General features: G+C 35.7%; 1 protein-coding gene across 1 annotated transcript; it reads left to right on the top strand.

Annotated features, from left to right (window-relative positions):
* Positions 1 to 4924: 4924 nt before the first annotated feature.
* On the top strand, positions 4925 to 25535 carry LOC142610040 (1-acyl-sn-glycerol-3-phosphate acyltransferase 2). The gene is made up of 11 exons (XM_075781756.1): positions 4925 to 5386; positions 5715 to 5837; positions 12048 to 12087; positions 12198 to 12271; positions 12700 to 12759; positions 19409 to 19486; positions 19731 to 19889; positions 23089 to 23214; positions 24461 to 24553; positions 24787 to 24873; positions 25039 to 25535. The coding sequence occupies exons 1-11, from the start codon at positions 5306 to 5308 to the stop codon at positions 25279 to 25281; spliced, it is 1164 nt and encodes a 387-aa protein (XP_075637871.1). The 5' UTR covers positions 4925 to 5305; the 3' UTR covers positions 25282 to 25535.
* The last annotated feature ends 1036 nt before the right edge of the window (positions 25536 to 26571 follow it).

Below are 26571 nucleotides of genomic sequence, written 5' to 3'. Positions count from 1 at the left end.
CGAGTTGATTCCTTTTGGAGTTGAAAGAAGAATCCGCTCTAAATTGTCGTTAGCATGCCAAATGGTGCATTAGTTGTCTTTAGAGCATCCACATAAGTGGATGCAAAATTTTTGTAAACTTGCACATCTAAAACTTACTTTTTCTATTTTACACTTCTATTTTTACAAACACCAACATCAGTTTGTCCATTATACACATTTATTCAAATAAAATATTCATTCACACCTACTATCAACCCACCCAACCCCCATCATCAACCCACAAATCTTTAGCTGATTCATTCCTATCAAACACATAAACAGTCAACAAAATTAAAAAATGTTGTAGTAGAAGATCCCTTGGACTCATCTTCTCCCCCACCAATCTCTCCCTCATCTTCTTCTTCCTCAACAACTCTCATGTTTGGGTTTGGGTTTGGGTTTGGAGCAATGTTAGCCAGAGCATTCATAGTAGCTAAGAGAAGTTCACTAGGACCATTTATTTATTTATTTTCTTTTTAAGGAAGTTGACTAGGATTAACATTCGTATTTTCGATAAAATAGTATATTTATGTGTGGGTTCTAATAATTTTATAGTTTAATAAGAGATTTAGGGTTCAACCTCTCTTAGTTATTTAAAGTGAACGTCACATACTAAAATCCTCTAAAAAAAATGGTTTATTTACGCATTTGATTGTGACATTGACCAAAGCAGCATCAAATATCCCTTTATGATATCAACCATTGCAACGGCAGCACGCTCAAGATTAAGAAACAAGGCTCTCTTCTTTAGTGCCAATAAAAATGTAGAGTCAGAGAAGCAATCGTTTTATCTATTAATTTAAATGGGCTAAGTGCAACTGATTGTAAAAAAAGAAGAAGGTGTAACTGATTGTCGTCATCAAATCTTCACTTATGTGGCGTTTGGTACGTGGGAATCTACATTACTCTTGGCATCTAAATTCCTAGGAATGTGATTCCTAGGAATCACATTCCTAAGAATGTAGTTATTCCTATGTTTGGTTTCATTGGGAATATCTTAAGATTCTTAGGAATGTGAGATGATAATGTTTGGTTTATTCTCATGAATCTTAAATGAATTATTTATTTTTCATATTCTATCCTTAGATTTGAATGTGAACTACGAAGTCCTTAAAAAAAAAATCTTCCTCTAAATAAATAATGAAAAACCAAATATAAACAATTAATTATGAAAAATTCATTAAAATTGTAGTCTAACATTTCAAAATAACAGGTATAATACAAAAATAACTATTTAAATTCTCAAATGCTTTTATTCTTAATAATAATTTTAAAAGAGTTTAATCCATAATAATTTGTTTTATATTTTATCTTAATTGATTAAATGATAATGAAAAAGGGTTAAAATTGTCAATCTATAAAAAATACAGTTTCCTTTAAGCTTGGGAAGCTGGATTCCCACCTGTTTTAAAGGGAATCCACATTCCCACTGAGAGGGGAATCCAGATTTCCCTGGCATCTGATTCCTTAGCGTGATTTGCAACCAAATATGGGAATCTTTAAACATTTCTGGGAATCCTAAAACATTACCCCGTACCAAATGCCACATTAATACTATTCCCCGCGGCTTGACTTTACTTAATACTATTATATAGAGTTTATGTTATAGCTAAGCGTGGTCCAAAGACACGTTAAATTTGCTTACCGGCCTGCCTACCTCTCATATTCAATGCTCAGACAGGTTGACAACAATAAGATGTTGATTGATGGTGAAAACTTTAAATATATCAGGGACTATGGGTGTAAAGAAAAATGCTAGGAACAAAGACTTGTTGGCAAGTTACGAGAGGTGAAATAAAAGTTTAATTTTCACAATTTTATGGTCTGTTTAGAACATGTATTTAAATATGTATTTTCAGTTCTTAAACAATATCACATATATTTTTATACACTTTTTTCTTACACGTATTTTTAAAAAAATTAAAAATTATTTTTTAAACATAAGGCCCCTTATTATTTAGAACTTGTTATGTAAGTAAGCTACGATGAAAGTTATGGTTTTAGTATTACCTTGAAGATAAAAAATATCAATAATACTTTGACTATAAAAAATTTACAATTTTGTCACAATATGCGGATTTAAAAAATTGTGACAAACATGCAGATTTCTTGTGCTCCTAACATTTTTGAAAAGTTACTTATCCAAAAACTAAAAAATAAAAGAAGAAAGAAATTGGAATTGTGATTGTAGTCTTGTTAAAAGAAAATAAGGAATTCCAAAATCTGCTATTTGTTGTGATGATTTTATTAATATATATTTGAACCGAAAACAAAAGTGGAAACAACAAAATAATTACTGTGAAAGTAGTAGTTGAACACTCGTACCAAATAAATATAACAAAATTTTAAGTAAAAATAAAAATAAAATATTAGTATTTTCTTTCCTAAAGTTCTATGAATTTTGTTTTTGTACCTTTAAATAATTATTTTTTCATCCATAATCTATTAAAAATGTTATACTTTTTGTCTTTAAACTTTTCGAAAACTTTCTATCATCTTTAAACTATTAAAAATAACATATTTTTCGTCCCTATTTTCTCCAATAAATTATTGAAAAATGCTCTTGAAAAAGTTTAAGAAAAAAAAAATGATTTTTTTACATTTTAGGAAAAAAAAAATGATTTTTTTTACATTTTAGGAAATAAATGAAACCCATGTAAACTTTAAACTTCAAAGATGTAAACAAGATTACAGTAAAAAAATAATTTATTAACTATAGACATAGACGCACATACCAAATATGTCTTTTAATATGAGTCCATACATGTCATTGTTTCTTATACAACAAATGTTACATCAATATAAACCCATTACTCTCCTCCCTCACTAACTATCTATAAAATAAAATAAAATAAAAAAATGCATCCAAATGAAATTTTCACAACTCAAAAATTTATTTTATTTCATAAATTAGTTTTAGTTTAAAATATATTTTTTAATGATATAAACATCATTTATAATTAATAGTGTCGATTTTTAGCAACATCTTTATTATATTTTACTATTATTATGTCTGTGCAATATATGTTGTGGGGAGTAAAAAGACCCTGATGGGTACATGGGCCGTTGGGCCATGCTAAGGAAGGCCGACCTGCTCTTGGGTTTAGGACTTGTTAGTACTATGGGTCGGCCCATACGCCGAGGATCCGAGGATCTAGCCGAGGGTGAATTTATCTGCGGATGGACACCGGAGAACTCGGGATTTCATGGTAAAGGTTAGGAAAAAACACGGTCAAGGCCAATGGTTAAAGGGGATGAACCCTTGAATGCCCTAGAAGCACCGATGTTGGAGAAATGTCAAAGATAAAGGCTGCTACCTCCACATTAAAGACCCTGCACCTACCACCCTGGCCGCATTAATGGGAAAGTGACATCTGAACAGTGGAAGGGAAACTTCTGGTTACTATTCAAAGGCACTGAGAAAAGAAATATCTAGGCTAAGGGGGAGATGAGACAACACGTGTATAAAGTATCAAAAAGAAGAGTATTTAAGGGGCAACCTAGAACAAAAAAGGAGGACGGACTTCTTTGTAATCGAAAAGGAAAAGAAAAAAAGGGAAAAGATAATATAATAACAACCCTTGGCTTACGTCCGAGGAGGTTGATTTACAATATTCTCCATTATTTTTCGAGTGTTTGCAATATTTGGCTTGTCATTTAATCCTCACATACTTCTAACCTGGGTTTCAAGCCCACACTCTACAAATTCATATTGTTTAAGGCTCATTGGGCCTGAGCCCGTAACTGTTCTTGGATCCAGGTGCAATTGTGCACTTATATATGTGTTAATAAAAAGTCATATGAAAATTAAATAAGACATTCCAATAATATAATTCAATTTGAATAATAAAATAGATAGTAAAAGTAAAATAAAAAAAATTATTTTAAGTTCCATGACACATGCTAATTATATAACTCCAAGCTTTTATAAACAAAATTACTTAAAATTATTAAAATAAATAATAAAACTAATTTTAGATATCTTGACTTTTGAGAGTATAAAATAACAAATTGGGAGTTTTAGAGCTCCCCATACTAATGCTCTAACACACACACACACACACACACACATATATTTTGAAAACCCCATCAAACTTCATTCATTTAAAAAAGTAGAATCAAAATACAAAGCATCACAGGCTGGTGGTGGCGAATCTTCTAACCACACAACTTCCTCATCTAGGACATTAGCATAATGAGCTAAGGAATGGGCCACAAAATTGGCACTACGCCAAATACAACTAAAAGACACATGACAAAGTCCTGCTGCTAGGCAACAAATATCATCATAAATCACACCCAAACAAGACCAATTTGGAGAAGTGGAGGAAACGGCTCTCATTACTATCGCATTATCCCCCTCAACAATCAACTCCAAGAACCCCGCATCTATAGCAAACTCCATTACTTTCCGGCATGCCAATGCTTCCGCCTCCTCGCTATCAACCACTGCTGCCTCCTTGCCGATAAAGCTGCCATCACTTCCCCCCAACTGCATGCAGTTGTGAATGCTCTAACATATTATAATAGTTAGTGACCATTTTAAAATATAAGATTCACATTAGAGACCAAAATAGTAATCAGACTAAGAAAAATGCAAGGAAGTAGGAACACAACAATTTAAAAACATTTAAAACAAAAAAAAGTTGTGTAATTTGTTAGGGTAGTAGCATTGTTGTTGATCCAATATTTTATGATAACGTGAATGACTCCAATCCAAAAAGTAGGATTCACGCAGCCTGTGTATGATGGTTGTTTAAAGTGGTTAAGCTACAAATGAAGTTTTTTTTCCCATCTAATTGTTTTTTAATCCCCTAGTAAAATCGGCAGTCCCAATGTGAGAAAAACCCGAACAAAATGTTGGAGAGATGGATATACCGACCCGTTGCCGACCTGATTCATTGTCATTGATGAGATTTATCATTTATGAGAAATACTCCCAGCAAAAACAAACGCCTTTAATTGATCCCCAACCAGAAACTGCCCTTTAAAAATCGTACACATACACACACAACACAACACGCGCACACACACAAACAGAGCGCCTGACTCACATTCATTAGTCTTTTTCATCCACACGCAAAATCCAATAAATTTTTAAATCCCATTATAATAATTCTTCTCATTCATCCTCAAATTAGGAAAATCACTACTTATTACCATTATACATAATACATAATAATAATAATAATAAAAACCCATTTCTCAAAATATATTTCTGTGAATCTCTCTCTCTCTCTCTCTCTTTCTCTTTCTCTTTCACGGTTGTGTGCGTTTTTTGGTTATGGCGATTTCAGCGGCAGCTGTTATCGTCCCATTGGGTATTCTCTTCTTTGTTTCAGGTCTCATCATCAATCTCATTCAGGTATTTTATTTATTTATTATTATTATTCCTTTTGTGTTTATTTCATAGCATATGAATCTAGGTTTTTGTTATACTTCATTTTTTGTTATTCTATGTTTGATTTCTGAGAAAACGTGTCTGAACATTCACGAGATTAGTGTGTATTCGATACTTGATATGTTCCATTACCCTAGCAATCCAAAAAAAAAAAAAAAAACTCACTCGAGCTTGATTGAACAGTCTCTTTTCGCTGAACTTTTTTTTTTTTTTTTGCTTCAATTAACTTAGTCGTGTTGTCTTGTTATCTCCGCTCAACTTTTGAGCTGTTTTACTTGGATTTTCTCTTCAGGCAATTTGCTTCGTCCTTATTCGGCCATTGTCGAAGAGTACATACAGAAGGATTAACAGATTGGTGGCAGAATTGTTGTGGCTTGAGCTTGTATGGCTCATCGATTGGTGGGCAGGAGTTAAGGTAAAAAATCAAATCCCTCTTATCATGTCACTTTATTCAATTTTTTTTTAAAACATTTCTCTATGCTTTTTCAATTTTGGAGTACTTTAATTTACTTACACTTTGCATAGCTCTAGATTGTTAGATTAAATGATTTAATTCACCATTGCCTAATAACTTAAGCTTTTGAGATAATTAGTAATTTATAATGGCATAGCGTAGGAGGTTTTAGGTTCAAAGTTCAAACCCTGTCTCCACCTATGATTTTTTTTTTTTGATAGGTAAGAAAGATATATTATTGATGATAAAGAGAAAAAAGAATACAGAGTGTTCATGATAATGAACAAAGAACAACACAAAAACAATCAAAGGAATCAAGAAACTAAGCTTATAGACAAAAGAAACTCAGTAAGAGAAGAATAGTCTGAGAGACCTCAACACCGAGGCCAATCAAAAAGAGCCCACTGGCACAGATCAATCAACTGAGCTAAAGAATTCTCAGTATCTTCAAAAATACGCCGATTACGTTTAGTCCAAATAATTCACAACTAATAGCCTGGAACCAAATTCCAAATATCGGAATTATGTTTCTCAAGCCATTGCTGCCAACTAAAAAATAAGTCAGTAATAGAACTTGGCATGACCCAATGAATCCCAAACAGCCGAAGCATATGCACCCACAGGGAATGAGCTAACGGACAAAAAAGAAGAAGGTGATTCACAGATTCCTCATTACAACAACACATACAACACTGATTTGCCAAGGGGTGTCCTTGAAGCATAAGATTATCCAATGTAAGAATTTGGCCATGAGCTGTTGTCCACATAAAAATGCCACCTTTTTAGGAACCTTTACTTTCCAAATGCCCTTCTAGGGGAAAATGGAAGTAGGAGCCTCCCGAATCTTATGGTAGAACGACCGAGTATCAAACTTCCCCTACCATTGAGGCCCCAACAAAGACTGTCGCTTCCAACACCCCTAGGAATCCGAGATGAATCAAGTGAAGAAAGGAGAAAGAAATCACTAACTCCCAATCATTGAACTCCCTAAAAAAAGTTACTTCCACACTCTGACATTTCCACCCCCTGGAATATACAAAGCGTCAGAAATACAAGCTTTCTTATTGGCTGAATGCACAAACAACTCAGGGTAAAGAGTTTTGAGAGAATTATCCTCAATCCACTTATTATGCCAAAAAAGAATACGAGAACCATCACCCACCACAAAAGACAAGTGCTTAGAAAAGCTCACCCAGCCTTTACTAATGCTTTTCCATAAACCACACCCATGGGCCCTTCTACAAACTTTAGCACTCCACCCCCCTTTTCCCTCCCCATATTTCATGGCAATCACCCTCCACCAAAGATGATTAGCTTTGTGACCATACCTCCATAGCCATTTCTGTAATAAATCCTGATTAAAAGACACCAATTTTCGAATCCTCAATCCACCCAACTCAAGAGGTAAGCAAACCTTTTCCCAAGTCACCAGGGGGTATTTGAAACACTCCTCTAAGGATCCCCACAAAAATCCCCACAAAAATTTCCTCTGAATGCATTCTAATGTAGTAGCCATAGCTTTAGGAACCATAAATAGAGAAAGATAATAAGTCGGAAGACTTAAAAGGGTACTTTTCAATAAAGTGAGTTTATCACCTTTTGATAAGCAAAGTCGCTTCCAACCTGAAAGCTTCTTCTCCGCTCTCTCCAAAATAGGATACTAGATAGAGGTTGTCTTATACAGAGTACCCAATAACATACCCAAATATTTTATAGGCAAACTGCCCACCTTGCATTGAAGAATATTAGCCAAAGTGTGAATGTTACTAACCTCCCTAATAGGGACAATCTCACTCTTTCTCACATTCACCTTCAAATTGGTGAAGGCTTGAAAACAAGACAAAGCCAACCAAATCGAAACCAACTGCTCCCTAGAAGCATCGCAGAAAAGAATGGTATCATCAACTGTCTCCACCTATGATCTTACCTCCCATTTAAAAAAATTCCCACATGTTGGGCCGCATTTAATAAGGGTAGTTTAGGCCCACATGAGGGGCAATGCTAGATTAAATGATTAAATTCACAATTTTCTAAAAGTTTAAGCTTTTGGGATAATCAATAATTTATCATAAATAAGTTGCTCTGATTCTTAACAATGATTATGCTTTAATTTTCGGATAGTAGTATAGGCTTGTTTTTATTCTAGTCTGTTTAACATTATGGGGAAGTTCTAATTTTATGCTATTGTTCATATTATATCAATCTTGTAGTGTATCAAGTGTGACATATTTCTTATTTTATTTTTTGGATAGCTAATAAGTGTAGTTGTATTGATAAAACATATTAAAAACATTTGAGTTCACTTCACGATGATGAACACAAAGGAACAAAGAAAGCAAAAGGACAAAGATCAAAAGGTAGTTTAAGAGAAACAAGGAACTCTATATTGGATGAATAATTTGAGGAACCCCAACACTGGGATCAATCAAAAAGAGTGCGCTGGCACAAATCTTTTAAATGATCCAATGATTATTTAGTATCCTCAAACAAACAACGATTCCATTCCGTCCAAACAACCCACATCAAACAACATGGAACCATATTCTGAAGCATATTATCTATATATAATAAAAAAATCTATAGCATATTTATCCACAAAGCATGTGCTATGTTACAATGAAGAAGGAAGTGGTCCACAAATTCCCCATTTTATCGGCACATACAACACCAATTCACTAATACAAAACCCCTTCTCATGAGGTTATTCAATGTAAGAATTTGACATAAAGTTGTTGTCCACGTAAAAAAGGAAACCCTTTTAGGAACTTTTACTTTCCAAATACCCTTCCATGGAAAAATGGAGTTAGTAGCACCCTGAATTTCTTGGTAAAAAGACCAAATATCAAACTTGCCACTTCCCTTAAAGCATCAACGTAAGTTGTCACTACCCACACCCCTCGGAACCCAAGAGTAAATAAGATTAAGAAAAGAGAAAACTGCCTCTAGTTCCCAATCATGAAAATCCCTATAAAATCTCAAGTTCCAAACTCTATCATTCCCATCATCTTGGTGACCCAAAACATTAGAGATACAAGCATCATTAGCACTTGAATGCCCAAATAAATCAGGATAAGAATCTTAAGTGGAGTGTCTTCGGACCCCCTATCATGCCAAAAAAGAGACTACCTTCTCCCACTACAAGAGCCATATTGAGAAAAAAATCTCCAACCCTTACTTATACTATGCCATACTACAACCATGAGCCCCCTACTAACTTTAGTACTCCACCCCCCTTTTCCCTCCCCATATTTGGTGGCAATAACCCTCTGCCATAGATCATAAACTTCATGCCTAAACCTCCATAACCATTTTCCTAGTAATGCTTGATTAAAAATTTAAAATACACAATCTTCTTGACTCCCAAACCACCCATCTCCATAGGTGAGCAAACCTTCTCCCATGCCACCAATGGGTATTTAAAAATGGTAAACAATGATAAATAACATGTTGGAAGGCTTGAGGGAGTACTCTTCAACAGAGTAAGTCTACCACTCTTAGATAAATAGAGCTGCTTCCAACCCAAGAGTTTCCTCTCCATCTTCTCCAAAATGGGATTCCAAATAGAGGTTGCCCTAAATGGAGCACCCAAAGGCGTTTCTAGATATTTCATAGGCAATTTACCCACCCTGCATTGAAGGATACTAGCTAAATCATCTAGATTACTCACCTCCCCTATAGGAACAATTTCACTTTTTCCCACATTAACCTTCAAACTTGTAATTGCTTGGAAACAAGTCAAAGCCATCTTGATGGAAAGCAGTTGCTCCCTAGAAGAATCTCAAAATAAGATGGTGTCATCAACAAAAAGATGTGAAATGCGCACTCCATCAGATTTAATGGGTCCCACTTGGAAGCCATGTATTAAAACGCTATCCTCAATTTTCAAATCTAGCTCAAGACCTCCATAATCAAAGGAAACAAAGGATCTGACAAAGGATCTCCCATCCAAAAAACTTGGCAGGGGATCTATTAACTAACATTGAGAAATGAATAGTAGTGACATAAGCTTTAATCCACCCCTTCCATCTCACCCCAAAACCCATTTTGCCCAAAAGATAGAATAGAGCATACCAATTCACATGATCATGGGCTTTTTCTATGTCCAGCTTGCAAACCAAGACTCTTCACTCTTCAATCTGCAATCTAGACATGCATTAGTAATAAGTATTGAATCCAAGAGTTGCCTACCTCCAATGAAAGAATTTTGAGTCACATAAATGAGTTTGTCTAACATCACCCTCAATCTAGTAGCCAACACCTTAGACAGTAGCTTATACACGCTGCCCACTAAGCTAATGGGTTGGAAATCTTTAATATTCATAGCATTATTCTTCTTGAGAATTAAGGCTAAAAAAGAAGCATTCAAAGACCTTTTGAAAATAGAGTGCTTCTGGAAGTACTCAAAGAAAGCCATAACATCCCCTTCCACTACACTCCAACATTTGTGAAAGAAGGCCATAGTGAATCCATCAGGACTGGGTGCTTTATCTCCCTTAGCACTTGAGTGACTTCCTCTTTAGTGAACTCTCTCTCAAGGGCATGCCTCTCATCCTCCTTAATACATGCAAAATCTAATGCATCCATATTGGGGCGCCACGTATCTGTCTCTTGGCACAATTGTGGCATGTTTCTATCCATGTGTTATTGTGCTCTTTTATTTAATATCTCTTTCACTCTTTTTTTTAAAAAAAAAAAGGAAAAAAAAAGAAAGATGTATATTCAAAAAACTGCTTTATGCAAAGAAGCACAAAGCATATCAAAGATTACAAAACAGAGAAAAGCAAAAACGGATAAAAGAAACTAATTACAAAGAAAAAGAGAGCTAAGGAACAAAGGGAGAGATTCACTAGATATGAGTCTCCCAACCCTAGACCAATAAAAAGGGAACCAATAAAGGAATCAAGCAACTGGTCATCAGATCTATCCAAGTCCTCAAAAGTCCGCCAGTTACATTCATTCCAAATACACCACACCAAGCACAACGGAACTAAATTCCAAATGTTAGATGAGTGCTTCCCCAACCAATTCCACCAGCCAAAAAGGAAATCTGCAACCAATCTTGAGAGAACCCACAAAATCCTAAAAGTTCTAAAGACAGAACTCCACAAATGATGAGCCTTCCCACAATGTAGCAATAAATGATCTACTGTCTCCCTACAACAACAACACATGATGCACCAGTCAACAAATTCAAAACCCCTACTCCACAAATTATCACCCATGTGAATCTTATCCTAGGCAATTGTCCAAACAAAAAAAGAGACGCTTAGGTGCCTAGACCTTCCAAATAACTTTCTAGGGAAAAATAATGGAAGAGGAACCACGCAACTTATGATAAAATGAACAGATATTAAATTCCCCATTGTTTGTCAACTGCCATCTCATACGATCACTCTCATCCACTAAAGGTAAATTGGCAGCCAAGAACCGAAGGAAATCATCCACCATCTCCATATCCCAATCATTAGGAACCTGAATAAAACGAACATCCCAACTTCTCTTGCCCCCTACTCCTTGGCTTATCAGCAAAGAATCGACAGAGGCAACTCTGTTAGTAGCAAGATTGTATAAGACCCCAAATGAAGACGAAGATCCCCACTCCACCAATCTGTCCAAAATTTCACTTTATTCCCCACCCCAACCTGAAACTGGATGTGTTTGCTAAAAGCATCCAACCCCATCTGGATACTTTTCCACAAACCACACCCATGAACACCCCTTCCCAACTTGCATTATAATGAGTCTTGGCATGAATGATGTCAAATTCCACCTAGCTAGGCTGATCCTAGCCGACCATGAGGGTAAACTATTTAGTAAAAGTAATCAAGATATGGCGCAGATAGAGTTCTACTTTTCAATCCTTTCAACCACACTCATGACAACAGAATGAATTTTGAATAAGAATTCTTGTTAGTGTATTGATGTTAATATTGTTATCACTTAAGCAACAAGTTCTTATGTTCATATTTTATGTTCTTCATCTCTCTCTTTCTCTTAAATTCTATACCCTGACATACACTTTTAGGGAGAATCTTCTAGTACAAAAACCTGTTATTATAATGGAAACTAATTTTTAGCATAAGATATACCTTAAGACTATAGGTTTATGGTTGAGTTGGTTGTAGCACCTGGAGAATCAAATCTTGATCACTGAAACTTTTTTGGCTGCAGATCCAAGTATATACAGATCAAGAAACTTTTAAATTAATGGGTAAGGCTAAAACTCTTGTTAAGTGAACACTTGGTGCTTGGTGTTTCTTTTTGTCAGAGAATAAAGGAAAGAATTGCTTACCTATCTGCTCAAGTTGTGATTTTTTCCAGGTAAAGAACATGCCCTTGTAATATGCAATCACAAGAGTGACATTGATTGGCTTATTGGATGGGTTTTAGCTCAGGTATAGTTTATAAATTGTGGCCCTAATCACATATGTGCACATCCAAGCAATGCATATTTCATCAATTGTTACCTTAATTGCATGTGTGCACATTCTTGCATGCAAGCCAATATACATTTTGTTTTTGATTAACAAGCCAATATACAGTTATCACTTGTGTTTAATTATTATAATAAATGTTAGATGATTACATGCTCAAGTTCAGGAAAATGTTCAGAAAAAATGTGCATACATGTATTTATGGCTTATTTTGCCATACCACTATATACATGGATGCTCTCAAATTTTCACATTGGGCCTTCATATTCATTCAAATGTGCACTTGTAAAATCTGTAGTACTGTTTATCTAAGAATAAATGTTGTCGATTTTGCTTGTTTCTGTTATGTTTTCTACATCTAATTTATTTTTGTAATTTATTTATGACAGCGGTCAGGCTGTCTCGGCAGCGCAATAGCTGTAATGAAGAAATCATCAAAGCTTCTTCCGGTATGTTTCAACCTTGAAAAATTTGTTGTCGTGTTTGAAGGGAAATTTATTGGTGCTGAAGATTCAGCTCACATTTATAATCAAGTTTCTGCCTTAGAATAGCTTTTTTATCTATTTGAAATTGGACTAGCATAGAAATTTATAATCATGTCTTAGCATTGGAATAGCTTTTTATCTTGCTGAAAATGGACTAGCATTTTTAAATGTGATTCTGGTGCAATTACAAGGTTTTAGAACTTGGGGAGTTTGGATGCTATACAATATTTTGAGTGCGTGTCTTAATGGGAGGAGGATACCCCTCTTAGATTCCTTTGATCTTGGTTTGCATACTGGTGGGGGTATCTCATAAAGATTCTGTTCCAGTTCTAATATCTAAGAGATGTTAGAAGTCTCAATGGTAATGAATGACGTGGGAGTGGTTTGAGCCTAGCAGATTAGAACTAACTTTTTGAACTGGGGAAGGTTACTTTGAAATGGAAAAGCTATGCATGAGGAGAGGGATTTGGTAAGATTCGGTCCAAATAGGAATTAGAGTTTACTTTGCATTGATTAAAAAAAAACTTTTGGGGTGTTGAGGAGAATAGAGGAGGGAGGTTTTTATTTTATTTTTTTAAATTTTTTGGTCGTTCTTGAGCTGGTCTTAATGCGTCCGAGGGGTTGAGTATTTCACATCTTCTTTATTTTTGTGATGCGTCTAGAGAGCAATTGCTGTATATCAGGATGATGATTTTCTTTGAAGCTGTACAGGCTTGTGTCAATGTGGACAAGAGTGAAATAGTCCCCATAGTTGAGGTGGGCAATTTGAATGCTTAGCAGATATATTATGTTGCAGACTTGGTAGTTTGCCAATGACATATATGGGTATGCCTTTGGGGGCTCAATTTAACAAAACATCAATATGGACTTTCTTTAATAGAGAAGATGGAAAGGAAACTATCTGTTTGAAAGAGATAATATTTGTCCAAGGGAGGCAGACTTACTTTGTTAAAAAGTACCCTATTGAGCCTATCGATGTATTATCTATCCTTATTTGCTGTCCCCAAATCTGTGGCACATAGATTAGAAAGGATTCAAGAATTTCTTGTGGGGGTCATTGGAGGAAGGTTTCAAATACCCGCAGGTGGCTTGGGATTATGTCTGCTCACCTATTGAGGTTGGTAGTTTGGGGATTGGGAACTTTAACCAAACGTTACTAGGGAGGTAATTATGGCACTTTGGGCATGAAGTCAATCATTTGTGGCATCGGGTGATTGCATCCAAATACAGTGAAGATTCAGGGGGATGGTGTACAAGCGGAGTATCAAAAGAGGTGGGGATAGTTTCCCACATGTAGTTTTTGAGGTTGGTGAGGGAAATCATATGAGGTTTTGGCATGATTCTTGGAGTGGTTGCCTTCCTCTGAATGATCTATTCCCTGATCTGTTTGAATGCTTAGTTGATAAGGAAGCATTAATTTATGATGTGTTGGTTTCCTCCTCACATGGGAGGGTTAGGAGTTGGAATTTGTAGTTCAGCAGAGCTTTTCATGATTGGGAGTTGGAGGTTGAGTATTCTTTTTTTACCATATTTACTTAAGCTGCCTAGGGTGTCAGGGGGTGATAGGATGATTTGAAGTTTGACTAGGAGTGGTAATTTGATGTTCTCTCTCTCTACAACACTATTCATTGCATCAATGCTCATTCTTTCCCCTGTAAGAGAATTTGGCATGTTAAGGCCCCAAAGACGGTGTCATTATTTTAGTGGTCAGCAGCATCGGGTAGGATTCTTAAATTGATAACCTCATCGAGAGGGGTTTATCCCTAGTTAATTGGTGTTGTATGTGTCTGTGCTGTGGGGAAATGGTGGATCATCTTTTGCTCCGTTGCGAGATTTCATATGAGTTGTGGAGTGAAGTGTCTTTGATGTTTGGGATTCAGTGGGTGATGCCGGAGATGGCAGCATCCCTTCTATTTGGATGGAAAAATTGCTTTGGGAAACATTCCTCTAGTGTAGGAAATCTGGTGAGTGAAACAGTCGCATGTTTGAGCATGTTGTGAAACCTATTGATCAATTGAAGTCCTTGCTGATCCATACTCTGTTTAATTGGTCTTGGATGTGGGTTTTTACACATTGTACTTCCATTTATGATATCCAACACTCTGTTAGATCTTCTATTTGATTTGCTTGTAATAGTTTTAATACTTTGTGTTCGTCATCGTGAACATGCAGTACTTTTTTCACCTTAAATAAAACTTTTAGTACTTAACTACTTATTACAAAAAAAAAAAGATTTTTTTTTTTTTTTCGAGGGAAGGAGAGCAGATCTATAGCAAATTGCTGATTGGAGACAAGGTTTGCTGGTGGGTTTGATATGGTTAGGACTTACAGTGTAATTGGCATAATGGTGAAAACCAGCTACAATTTTTTAGACATTTCGATGATGGATATCGGAGGGAATGAGTTAATTTTTCCTCCACAATAGGAATTCAATTCCAAACCAATGGGGCAAGAAAGTATTGTGTGTTTGGGGGGGGGGTATTTTAGTTGCAGAATGGGATGGTGGGATGGTTGCAACCAACAAGAAACAAAATAGGAAGAGCACCAATAAGTTCATTGGTTATGAACGAAATGGTTGTAGTAGGGGGTATGTTGAGACTAGTGGCTTGGCAGTTTGGTGTGGTTTGACCTCTCAGTGTGAATTTAGTGGCATTAGTTATACACAAATTGGAGAGGGGGCTTTCAAATGGGAAAGGATCATACACAAATTGGCTGTTGTCACTCCAAGAACATAGGTTTATACATGCAGCAAATAATTGTTATGAGCAGTTAATTCGCCAAGTAACTGCTTATATGTTTGCTGCCACAACATGGGTAACTACTCCTGGACATGATGTCTGATGTCTTGAACCTTTGTCTTGTTGCCAAAACATACATAAAGTCAGCCACTTGCACAAATTCTTGGTAACTGTTGCTAACTGCCAACTCATGCTGCTACAACTTGTCAATTAGACAGATGTGCATAGCTTGCGACACATGTTTCAGCCCACCACATGCCTTGCTCTTTATCTGGCAGCCCATGCAACTTGCCTAGCATTGAGCCTTCGTCAATGCACCAACATGTGGAGGGCTTGGCCCATGCCAGTGCCACCTCCCCAATTTGGTCAGCATACTCCAACAACATAGCCTATCCAGCACTTCACCACCCACATGCAAACATAGTCCCACTTGACCATGCAAGCCACAGCCCACATTAACATTTTCCACACTAAAACAACATGCAACACACACAAGCAACCCAGTTTTACCTTGCAGCCTGCCTTTTGCACAGTAACTTGTCCATGGCCTACCCCATGCAAGGCTGTCATGTCCCAGCCCCACTGCACTTGCTGCCCACAACACATGCATGGATTGCAGCCTGCTAAGCCTTAACCATTAATCATACCTTGGCAAAGCCATTAACTCACTGCCTTTAAGCCAACTTGTGTAGTCTTGAATCACCATGAGGCTACACAATTGCCTCCAATTACCTTGCATAGGTGATGACATGCCTCCCTCATGTCCATGGCTTTGTGTTGCCAAAGGAAGCGTGGTGTCGTCGTTGGGAGAGCTGTTGATTGACTTTACTAATAGAAGACGTTAGAGGAGAATCTAAGCCCAAAGGAAAAGAAGGCCCATTAATCCATTTTGTTTAGCCTGTAGCTCAAGACCAACCTTTTATTTGTTGATATTATGTTTTGTTATTACTATGTCTTCTTTAGCATTTTAAAAAATCATGTGTGGGGGGGTGGGGGGTGGTTGGTGTTCTATTGTTGTACATGGGCCTTATATTCTCTGTCCTTCAGAAGAGTATCAGGAAGAAGTAGGATACTTTTCATCGTTTTATCAGCTTTGAGGTGGGCGATGGGTCTTCTATTAAATTCTGGCAAATTCTTGGTGTGGGGGACCACCTCTGAAAAATAATTTTCCAGTGTATGGCATTGCATGTAACAAAGTTACGCTTCAGTGGCAGAGCTAATCTCTTTTTTTGGGGATAGCTATCATTGCAATCTCAATTTTTTCCGATTGGTGCAATATTGGAAGTTAGAGTTAGTTGCCTTTTTTATGATCTAATTAATTTTGTTGTGTGGAGAGGGGATGGAATGGATAAGATTTGCTGGGAAATCCCGGGAGGATTTTGAAGTTTGATCCTACTATAAGGCCTTACATTCCACTTCTCAAATGTCTTTTCAAAGGTTTGTTTCTTTGTGTGGACAGCAGCGTTGGGAAGAATCTTAACTATTGATAATTTGTGGAGGTGCCGGATTGTTGTTATTACTTGGTGTTGCATGTGTAAGAGGGCTGGGGAGACTAGTAATCATTTATTCTTACATTGTTCTATAGCTAGAAAGATGTGGAATATGGTGTTTTCACTATTTGGGGTTTATTGGGTTATGCCAAGAGGTATTGTGGAGCTTCTAGCTAGCTGGTAATTGTTGGGAAATTTAGACCCCGGTTGATAGAATTAACAAGTTTTACACCCAAGTTGTTAATTAGATTTATTATGAATAAAATTTGTTAAAACAAACAAACATCAATATCATGTCAATATCAAGTGCAACGGAAAAGTAAATAAGACAAGATATGATGACCCAGGAAAACCAATGAAACAAACTAGTTTCACAGTAAAAAACCTGGGGGGAAACCTTCCCGAAAAGCAATCAACTATAGTAAAGAGAAGTTTCAGATCTAATACAAAACCTTTGTCCCTAGACTCTACAATCCCCGTAGATGAACTTCCAGCAGAAACCTTTTACCGCATCAGAACCTCTGAACTCTTCAATATATGAACGCTACCCTTTGATGCATGGATCCCAGTACGTGACTAACTCCTTAGTACGAATCTCAATACATGACTCACTCACCAACTTGAGGAAGAAGAATGTTGGCTGCAAAGTTTTTCACTTCATCAACAATGAAGATCAAGAAGCACTTGGTTACAAAATCCAAAGGCGCAAAAGATGTAGTAGCTTCTTTCAAAGAGAATAAGGCTTCGGTCACATTTTTCATATGTTCTCCTTCTATGCTCTTATGTGACAGCCTCTAAAATAAGCCTTATATATGTCTAGGATTGTGAGAAAAGAAACCCTACACAAATACATAAGTATGGGCCGAAAATCAGATCTGAAAATTCTAATTTCCGTAACCTCGATAGATACCTCGATAGATAGTATCTGTCGGGCCTTATTAAACCTCGATAGATAGCTATCTGTCGAGAAGCTGTCGAGCTTTAATGAATCAACATTTCTTCACTTGTTTCTTGGACAGATTTGCATGACTTCAATACTAGACTTGAACTCTTATTCTTTGAAGTATCAAACTCATCTTAGATCTATCCAAATACAAGTAAAGTGCGTTTTGTCAAAGGATTAGCCAATTACATAAAATATGTCCTTAACAGTAGTAATCATTTATTCTTACATTGTTCTGTAGCTAGAAAGATGTGGACTATGGTGTTTTCACTATTTGGGGTCTATTGGGTTATGCCAAGAGGTATTGTGGAGCTTCTAGCTAGCTGGTTGGGCAAGTTCAGTAGACACAAAATTCAATTCGGTGATTTGGAACAAGATCTTTCATTTCCTTATGTGGGGTATTTGGCGGGAGAGGAATGCTCGGACTTTTGAAAGGAGTGAAAGATCAATTCATGATCTGAAGCTTTCCCTCTTCCACATGGACAAATGCATTGGGTGCTTGCACTCTTATTTCTTTGTTTAATTTGCTTGATAAATGTACTTTTCATGCGTCATAGTTTTGTTTTAGCGTTTCCTTAGTACATTGCCTGTTTGTTTTGGTTTATTGTATTCTGCCGTTTTTTTTTTTTTTTTTTATAGAAGTTAATTATTTATATAAAAAAAATAAAATAAATCATGTGACTCACATGTACCTCTTTTAATGAAATTGGATTCTTAGGATTTAATTGATATATATAAGAAAGGCTACGATTATGGGTTACTAAAAATGCTTTTATAAATAACGTCTTTAAGTCATTGTAGGCAACTCTTTTTAAATATATTAAAATTTCAGATTTTCATATTTCTTTAGCCTTTTGTGCCTAGAAAGTGATATTTTATTTTTTCAACTTCAATATAATAATTTTTTCTTTATTATAATCTTTGTTTTGTTGCTGGAATTTCATTTTAATCTTTCTGTGAGAGTCAATTTGTTTGAGTGGTCTCTCACCTTGGGTCCAAAAGATGTGCATTCGGTTGTTGATTTCATTGATTCACCTTCTCTTCATTTGTAACTATTTATAATTTATCCATGTAATTCTTTAGGGAACCAAGTTTACATCCTATGTACTTGCGGTGTCTCTTCTTATTCAATAGAACAAAATTAAGATCTGTTTGAATACCGCGTATTGCTAAAAATTGAAAACTGAAAATACTGTAGCAAAATAAATTTTAAATGTGTGAATAATACTGTGGGATCCCGTTTTAAAGTTGATTTTGCCAGATTTTGTACTTGTGGGTCCCGTGAACAGTGCACGGGACCCAGGGAAAAAAACGCAGACGCGCAAAACGTATGTGTAACCTACCGCTATCCAAACTCCCACTTACTTGTTAAAAAGAGAAGTCTTACTGGGAGTGAGAAGCTGGATTGAAGATTTTCCTTGAATTTATCATGGTATATGCAGGTCATAGGGTGGTCAATGTGGTTTTCTGAATATCTTTTTCTGGAAAGAAGCTGGGCCAAGGATGAAAGCACAATAAAGGTATGGGTGTATAATTGTGTTTTCTAGATGTATATATCCATGTGTCATCTCCATTGATTGGTGGTCTCATATTCCATTGCCTTGTGGAGCGGCGTTGCTGCTTTTACCTCTTGGGACTGGCCATGAGACATACATTTCTGTTACAACATTTTGACTTATCAAAAAAAAATATCCATGTGTCATCTCTCTATATGTATTAATGTCTCTTTTGAATTACTCATTTGCATCTTATTTATATCTGCAGTCAGGTCTTCAACGGCTAGAGGATTATCCACAGCCCTTCTGGTTAGCTCTTTTTGTAGAGGGAACTCGCTTTACACAGGCAAAGCTTTTAGCAGCTCAGGAATATGCAGCCTCAGCAGGGTTGCCTGTTCCTAGAAATGTTTTGATTCCCCGTACTAAGGTCAGGTTTTCATTGCTCTATTTGTTTCTTCTTTAAATTATACTTTCACTTCCCCTTTTGATACTTTTATTTTAATTTTAATTTTGGTACTACCTTCTGAAAGTCCTTTGCAGTCTGCTCTCCTAGAGAGGGGCCAAAAAATAAAAAACAAAACCCACAAAAATACAGTCTTATGATACTCCCAGAATAATCACTAACTACATCATTTTAATATCTGCTATGCACTTCTAGGTGAATTTGAGATAAGGTTTACCTGCTAGTTTGGTTCAAAAGAATGGAACCTCCAGCTGATTTCACTTTTTAATTCTATTTGGTGTTTGAATATCATGATTGATGATGCACGAGCTGTGTGGAAGCAGAAGTTTGATAGTGACATCTATGTTTATGGAATTGTAGCAACTGCTGAATTGTTGAGGTTGTCGTTGTCTTTTATGAAAAATTTGTAGGACAATTCAATGGCCAAATTGGAACAGGTAGTTGAGTAATTATGTTTGTTTTTATACCGTTCTAAGTTAATATAAATTATTTTCTATAAATCACTTCTGATAAATGTGTGTTGAAGTTTTTATTAGATAGTTGATGTGAAGGTCATAGCTTCATGATGTGGAAGTTCTTTCAATCTTCTCACTCAAAGATCTGAAGAAATTTGGGGCATGTTTTGTATGTATTAATAGATCATCTAATGGAATGCTTATTCATTTGTAATAGTTATTCAGTCATTTGGTTGTACATTCATTACAAGGAATAGTTATTTCTTATGAATAGCTATTCCTTAAAGCGAGGAATAGCTATTCTTCTCTAAAAAAGTTGTAATAGCTATTCCTTAAGGCGTGTAGTAACTTTAGAAATTATTATAATTCCAAAAATACAAACTCTCTCTACGTACATAATAATTATTAAAATAAAAATCCTCAAAAATATCTCTCTGTGGCACATGTGCTCCCGCATACACACACACACACATGCAAAACCTCAAAACCTCAATTTCTCTGTCTTAGTGGGAGCGATAGTGACAATTCTAGTTACAGTAAAGTTGATCATTTAGTCGGTGTTAGAGACCTTCATAATTTCATACTTGATGATATTTTTTTAGTTAGGGATAATAATAGGGACAGTTATTTCATATGTTTTGATATTGAAAATCAAACTTTTGAGATTGACAATGATCATTTTTTACTAAGTGAACTAGAAAGCTATTTTCTAATTCTCGAAATTTTAGGGCGTGTTTGGTACACCCACTTAAACACACATTTTCAGTTTTTAAATAACATTACACGCATTTCTATACACTTTTTCACCCACACGTATTTCTACACCTGTTTTCAAACACATGTACCAAACACCCCTTTAGTTATCTTAATAGTGTATCTAATAGTGACAATCCCCACTATGATTCTTATATACCTAAATAGATCAACATATCTATTTCTCTCTCTCTCTCTCTCTCTATATATATATATAAATATTTGTTGTTACTCTATATGGATCCGAAAATTCTTTTGTTGTGATTTTTTTAATGTAAATTTTGATATGCGTATTGATTTGAAACATAAGCGATAATGTTAACTTAAAAATATTTAATTTTTTAGGATAATTGAATTCTGCAAGTGTAAATATAATTGTATAAGTAAAATATTTTGGAACGATATGTGGTTTTATTCCAATTTTTACAACCAGAATGTATGAATAGAAATACTTATTCCATAACACCTTCTATTCCTAGTAACACGGACTACCACTCCTAATGTAAATACCATTTAGTGTACCAAACATGCCCATAGGATTTGACTTCTTATGGATTTGATTTGAGATGACATAGAACCTGTGAGTCTGACAAGAAAAAAGAGACAAGGTTGAAAATCGAGAAGGGCAGAAGAGTTAGACAATATAAGAGAGAAAATCATTCAAGAGCTGTCAGCTGTGTAGCCATGGAAGTTCTGTTTTTTAAAAGTTTTTGTTTTCTTTAGCTACATGACTAACTTTACACGTTCAATTGTTTCACTGTTACTCAAGAAACATTGTTCCTTGAATTGTTTGGCCTCTTCACTTATACAAGTGGGATGTGGCTTGTTTGATTATTGCATCCATATAACTTTGGTCATGGTCTGGTTGCAACATCTCACTTTATCACTTCTTTTATTCCCTTATTTATTGGTAAAGAGCAAGCTCACCTTTTCTCACCGCAATTATTGCACCACTTAAAGAGCTGCAAACTAAATGATACAGATGCAGAATTTGGATGATAAAACCATGCTTAGTTGGAGGCAACATGAATTGGGCATTGGAGGTAGCCTTGTTTTAAATCAAGGCTGTGGATAATTGGGGCATCATGACCTAGTCTGTTCTGTATGACCCTACACACCAAGTCATCTCTGTGTCTGGTCACCATTATATCATTGACGTGTCTCTTTATTTATTTATTTTTTTGATAAGTAAAATGAAGAAATAACGTCGCTTAAGGGAGGCTCATCTTTTCAAAGCAGATCTACTGGGGTTGTTATAAATAACTGGATTCATAGCCCCCATAGCACTGTGTGTGGGTAGTAAATCCGCCATTTGTTGAAGTATGTGGGGGTGAAGTTGTAGTGTCAAGGTCATTAGGTGCATCATGCGTGTATAACTCACCAATAAAAAGTAAGTGTGCGTTTGTAGGAACTGTATAGTTCCCTTTGTGTGTTCTTTTTTTAATATATATTTTTTGGTTGTGTTTTATCCAAGTTTGAATGTGATCCTAGAACCATATGGTTTCCTTTGTTTGGCTCACAATTTTTTTTGGTTAATCTAAGTTTTTGTGTGAGCCTATTAAACCTTACCCCTGGTTGGTAGATAATATTATATTTTAGTGTTCTTACACGGACGCCCTACTCACCTCTTTCCAACCACCCTACCCAATAAAAAGAAAAAGAAAAACTTTTAACAAAAAATTGGAACCAGATGTCACTTTTTGAGCAACGCTATTAGATACTTCTTTTGCTTTGTAATTCAACTTGCACTGTTTTGAGGTATTATTGGATGGATTATTGCTGCTAATTGGTTCTATTCTATCTTTTTAAAGATGGGCCAATGTGAGTCCTCATTTTTAAAGCTCTAGTTTTTTTCTATTGAAGTTTGTGATTGCATAGATATCTCTCATGTGGGATGTATTGTTCCACTACATTATATGTTTGGCGTTAAAATATCTACTGTCTGTTGCTTTCAGGGATTTGTTTCAGCAGTAAGTCAAATGCGCTCATTTGTTCCAGCTATTTATGATATAACAGTGGCTATTCCTAAAAGTTCTCCTGCACCCACAATGCTAAGACTCTTCAAGGGACAGCCATCTGTGGTAAGTTATTGAGTTGGAATTTTTAAACAACCACAAAGTGATTTACATTTCTTTTAAATTTTGTGACAAGCGGAATTTTTTGTTGACATGTGATTATTCTCGGTTAAAACATCTTCCCTTCCAGCCTATTGTTTAGCCATTATCTCATTTATACCCTAAAATTATAAATTCATCTGAAGCATGCATAACAACATTATATAATTTTGTTACTTATAAAAAAGAAGCATTATATAATTTGTTGGACACAAAATTTACTGAGGGATGGTACTGCCGAGGAAGATATTTACATACGATTTTGAACTGAAGCATTCCCTGATTTTGCCAATTTCTTTATATATATTCCATCAAGTGAATGAGCATTTAGGTTAAGGGGCTAGTTTGGAGTGTTATTTCTCAGGATAAAATAAATAATCATTATTAGTATCACTTTTTCCTTAGAAAGAAATCAAAGACAGCCAATGAGCTGTAGCTGAAAATAAAACCTCATCCTTGTGCGTTAAAAGAGGGTGTGGGTGTAGTCATGGATTCATGACCACTGGGTGCGCCATGACTTATTCAAAAAAAAAAAAAAAATTAAAGGGGGAAAGAAACTAGAAGGCGCCAATTGGAGAGAACAAGATAGTGAAGGAACTTGGGAGAAGGATACCAAGAGATGAGGATGGAGATCATTGGATATCAGTGAGTGGGAAGAGAGGAGAGACCTAAAGTGTGTGTGTGTTTGTGTGTGTGTGAGAGAGAGAGAGAGAGAGAGAGAGAGAGAGAGCATGCTTTTTCTAATTTTCTTTGAATTCAATCTGTAAAGAAATTTTTTATGGGCTCTGTAAAACATTGGAAAGAATAATATTCTATATCCAAACTTTCTGGCTGAGATAAGACCTAAAATGTTAGAGAGAGCATGCTTTTTCTCATGTTCTTTGAATTTCAATCGTTTTCCACTACTAATCTTGCAATAAAAAAGCTTTTTATGGGCTCTATATCCAAATCTAGTAGTGGAAAACGATTTAAATATCAGGCTTCCAAGATTAATTAAAGCTTTTTTTCCACTACTTCCACTTCTAGATAAATATCAAAGCTTTTTATGGGCTCTATATCCAAATCTACTATATCCAAATCTTTCTGTCATGGTTAATTAATTATTCTGGGGTTGTGGATGATTTGGAAGTTTTAATACATTAGTATTGAATTACTTTGTGAGATATTAGGTTAATACTCAATGAGAACAAGTACTTCTGGTTCTCTTCTGCAGATGCAGGTCCACATTAAGCGGCATTTGATGAAGGACCTGCCAGAAACAGATGATGCTGTTGCACAATGGTGTAAAGATATATTTGTGGCCAAGGTGCGTACTAAACAAGTGTTTCAGAGATGTATTTATCTGGTATTATAGTTATTCAAATCTGAAGTTTTTACAATACGAAGACAAAAGGAAATGAAATAGTAACTTTGAAACAGTTGCATACTTTATATCATTATATGCCTAGATGTACAACTAATCTACCTGGTTGTGCTTGCAATAAAAAGTTGTTCATGAGTTTCCTTAGCATGATTGTCATGCTTTTTGCTGTCTTCCAGGATACATTATTGGATAAACATGTAGCCGAGGATACCTTTAGTGACCAAGAATTGCAGGATACTGGTCGGCCAATAAAGTCTCTTTTGGTGAGAAACTTGCTCTATTAAAGCACCCCACCCAGCCCATGTCTTCTTTATTTTAACTAGGGTGGTTTTGGTTCTGAGGCTGCAGGATTTGTTTTTCTGATTAATCTTTTTTTCTTTTTTTGAGAAATTTTTTTCTGATTAATCAACTTCTCTATGTTTGAACAGGTTGTTACCTCTTGGGCATGTCTGCTTATTTATGGGTCTCTGAAGTTTCTCCATTGGTCTTCACTTTTGTATTCATGGAAGGGTATTGCATTCTCAGCAGTCGGTATGGCCCTCATTACTTTCCTTATGAACATTTTAATACGTTTCTCACAGTCCGAGCGTTCAACCCCTGCCAAGATTGCTCCAGCAAAGCCGAAGAATGGGGGAGAGCATTTAGAGACAAGACCAGACAAACAGTACTAACCCACCTTGTTTCCCAAAGTCTTCCATATATTGTCATCTTATTATACTCGTAGTAGATGTGTTTGTCTCCTAAAAATGACCTGTTTGTGTTTTCATCTTAAACGCCTAATTAGTACGTCTTTTGTTTTGTACAATCCAGAGTTTGTATGCTTATCAATTTATTACTTGCTAGTCCATTACGGTAATTTTGTATAGACTATCAAGGGTGACTGTAGCAGCCGGCCAGTTTTGAGCTTCAACAATGCTTCATATTAGTGTTTTATTTTTAATGAGTAAAGTGAAGAAAAGGTGAAAAAAAAAAGAAAAGAGATTGTCATTAATGTTCTTTACTTTCAAAAGGAAGAATACCATATATTAGTATGGTCATGAAAATAAGAATACTTCAGGAGGCGATCAAAGGAATTTTATAGCTAAGAGCCTTGTAGCATCATTGACAACTCATAGTATTCCAACGGAGGTGTTTTAGTATCTCTACTCATTGTTATGATTGACATTTGTCGTCGTCCATTGAAATCAAAATTTTGAAGCAGCCTAGTCGAAGATGGTATTTTTTTGGATCATTTTTAAGAATGCAACCAACCATTTGAAAATGTTTTCTAATACATTTTTAGGAACATAACCAAACACTTGAAAATATATACATTTTTTCTAAAAAAATGTTTTTAAACGATAGAGAATAATATTTGGGCTAATTTTTTTTGGAATTTCTATTTTGTTAATTCAATAGTTAGGGATTTGAAATCTGAACATATTCATTGGTAACGCCAGTAAATGTTAGTTAAGTTACAAGAATTTATGCTTTTTCTGAGTTTTAAAGGGGTATTTGTATTTGAAATCTTGACCCCACATGTAGTTTGTGTCATAAGAGTAATGAAACAATTGATCATCTCCTAAGGGGCTGCGAGGTAGCCCAAATTTTTTTTGGCAGGAGCTGAAATTCCCTCACTGCCTGAGGGACACGTTCAATCTTCCCCTTGGACAATGGCTTGAGATTAACTGTTAGAAGGATATTAACTCTTATGGGTATTCCTTGGAAGATATTGTTTGCCATGGGGGTTTGGCAATTATGGTTACACAGAAACAACTTTATATTCAAAACAGGAAAGGTGGAGCATATGAGTTCCAAAAGATGTATTAAGGATAGTGCAGAGTACTACTCCATTGGCATCAATGCCAAGCTGCAAAAAACCAACATTGTCCTTCCAGTTGGTTGGACAAGGCCACCGGAGGGATGGGTGAAACTTAACTCTGATGGATTTGTCTTGGGGAATCTCAGAAGGGCAGGGGGAG

Source organism: Castanea sativa, chromosome 9 (genome assembly GCF_040712315.1).
Source record: "Castanea sativa cultivar Marrone di Chiusa Pesio chromosome 9, ASM4071231v1".
Classification (NCBI taxonomy): domain Eukaryota; kingdom Viridiplantae; phylum Streptophyta; class Magnoliopsida; order Fagales; family Fagaceae; genus Castanea; species Castanea sativa.
This window is presented reverse-complemented; position numbering and strand designations above follow the sequence as displayed.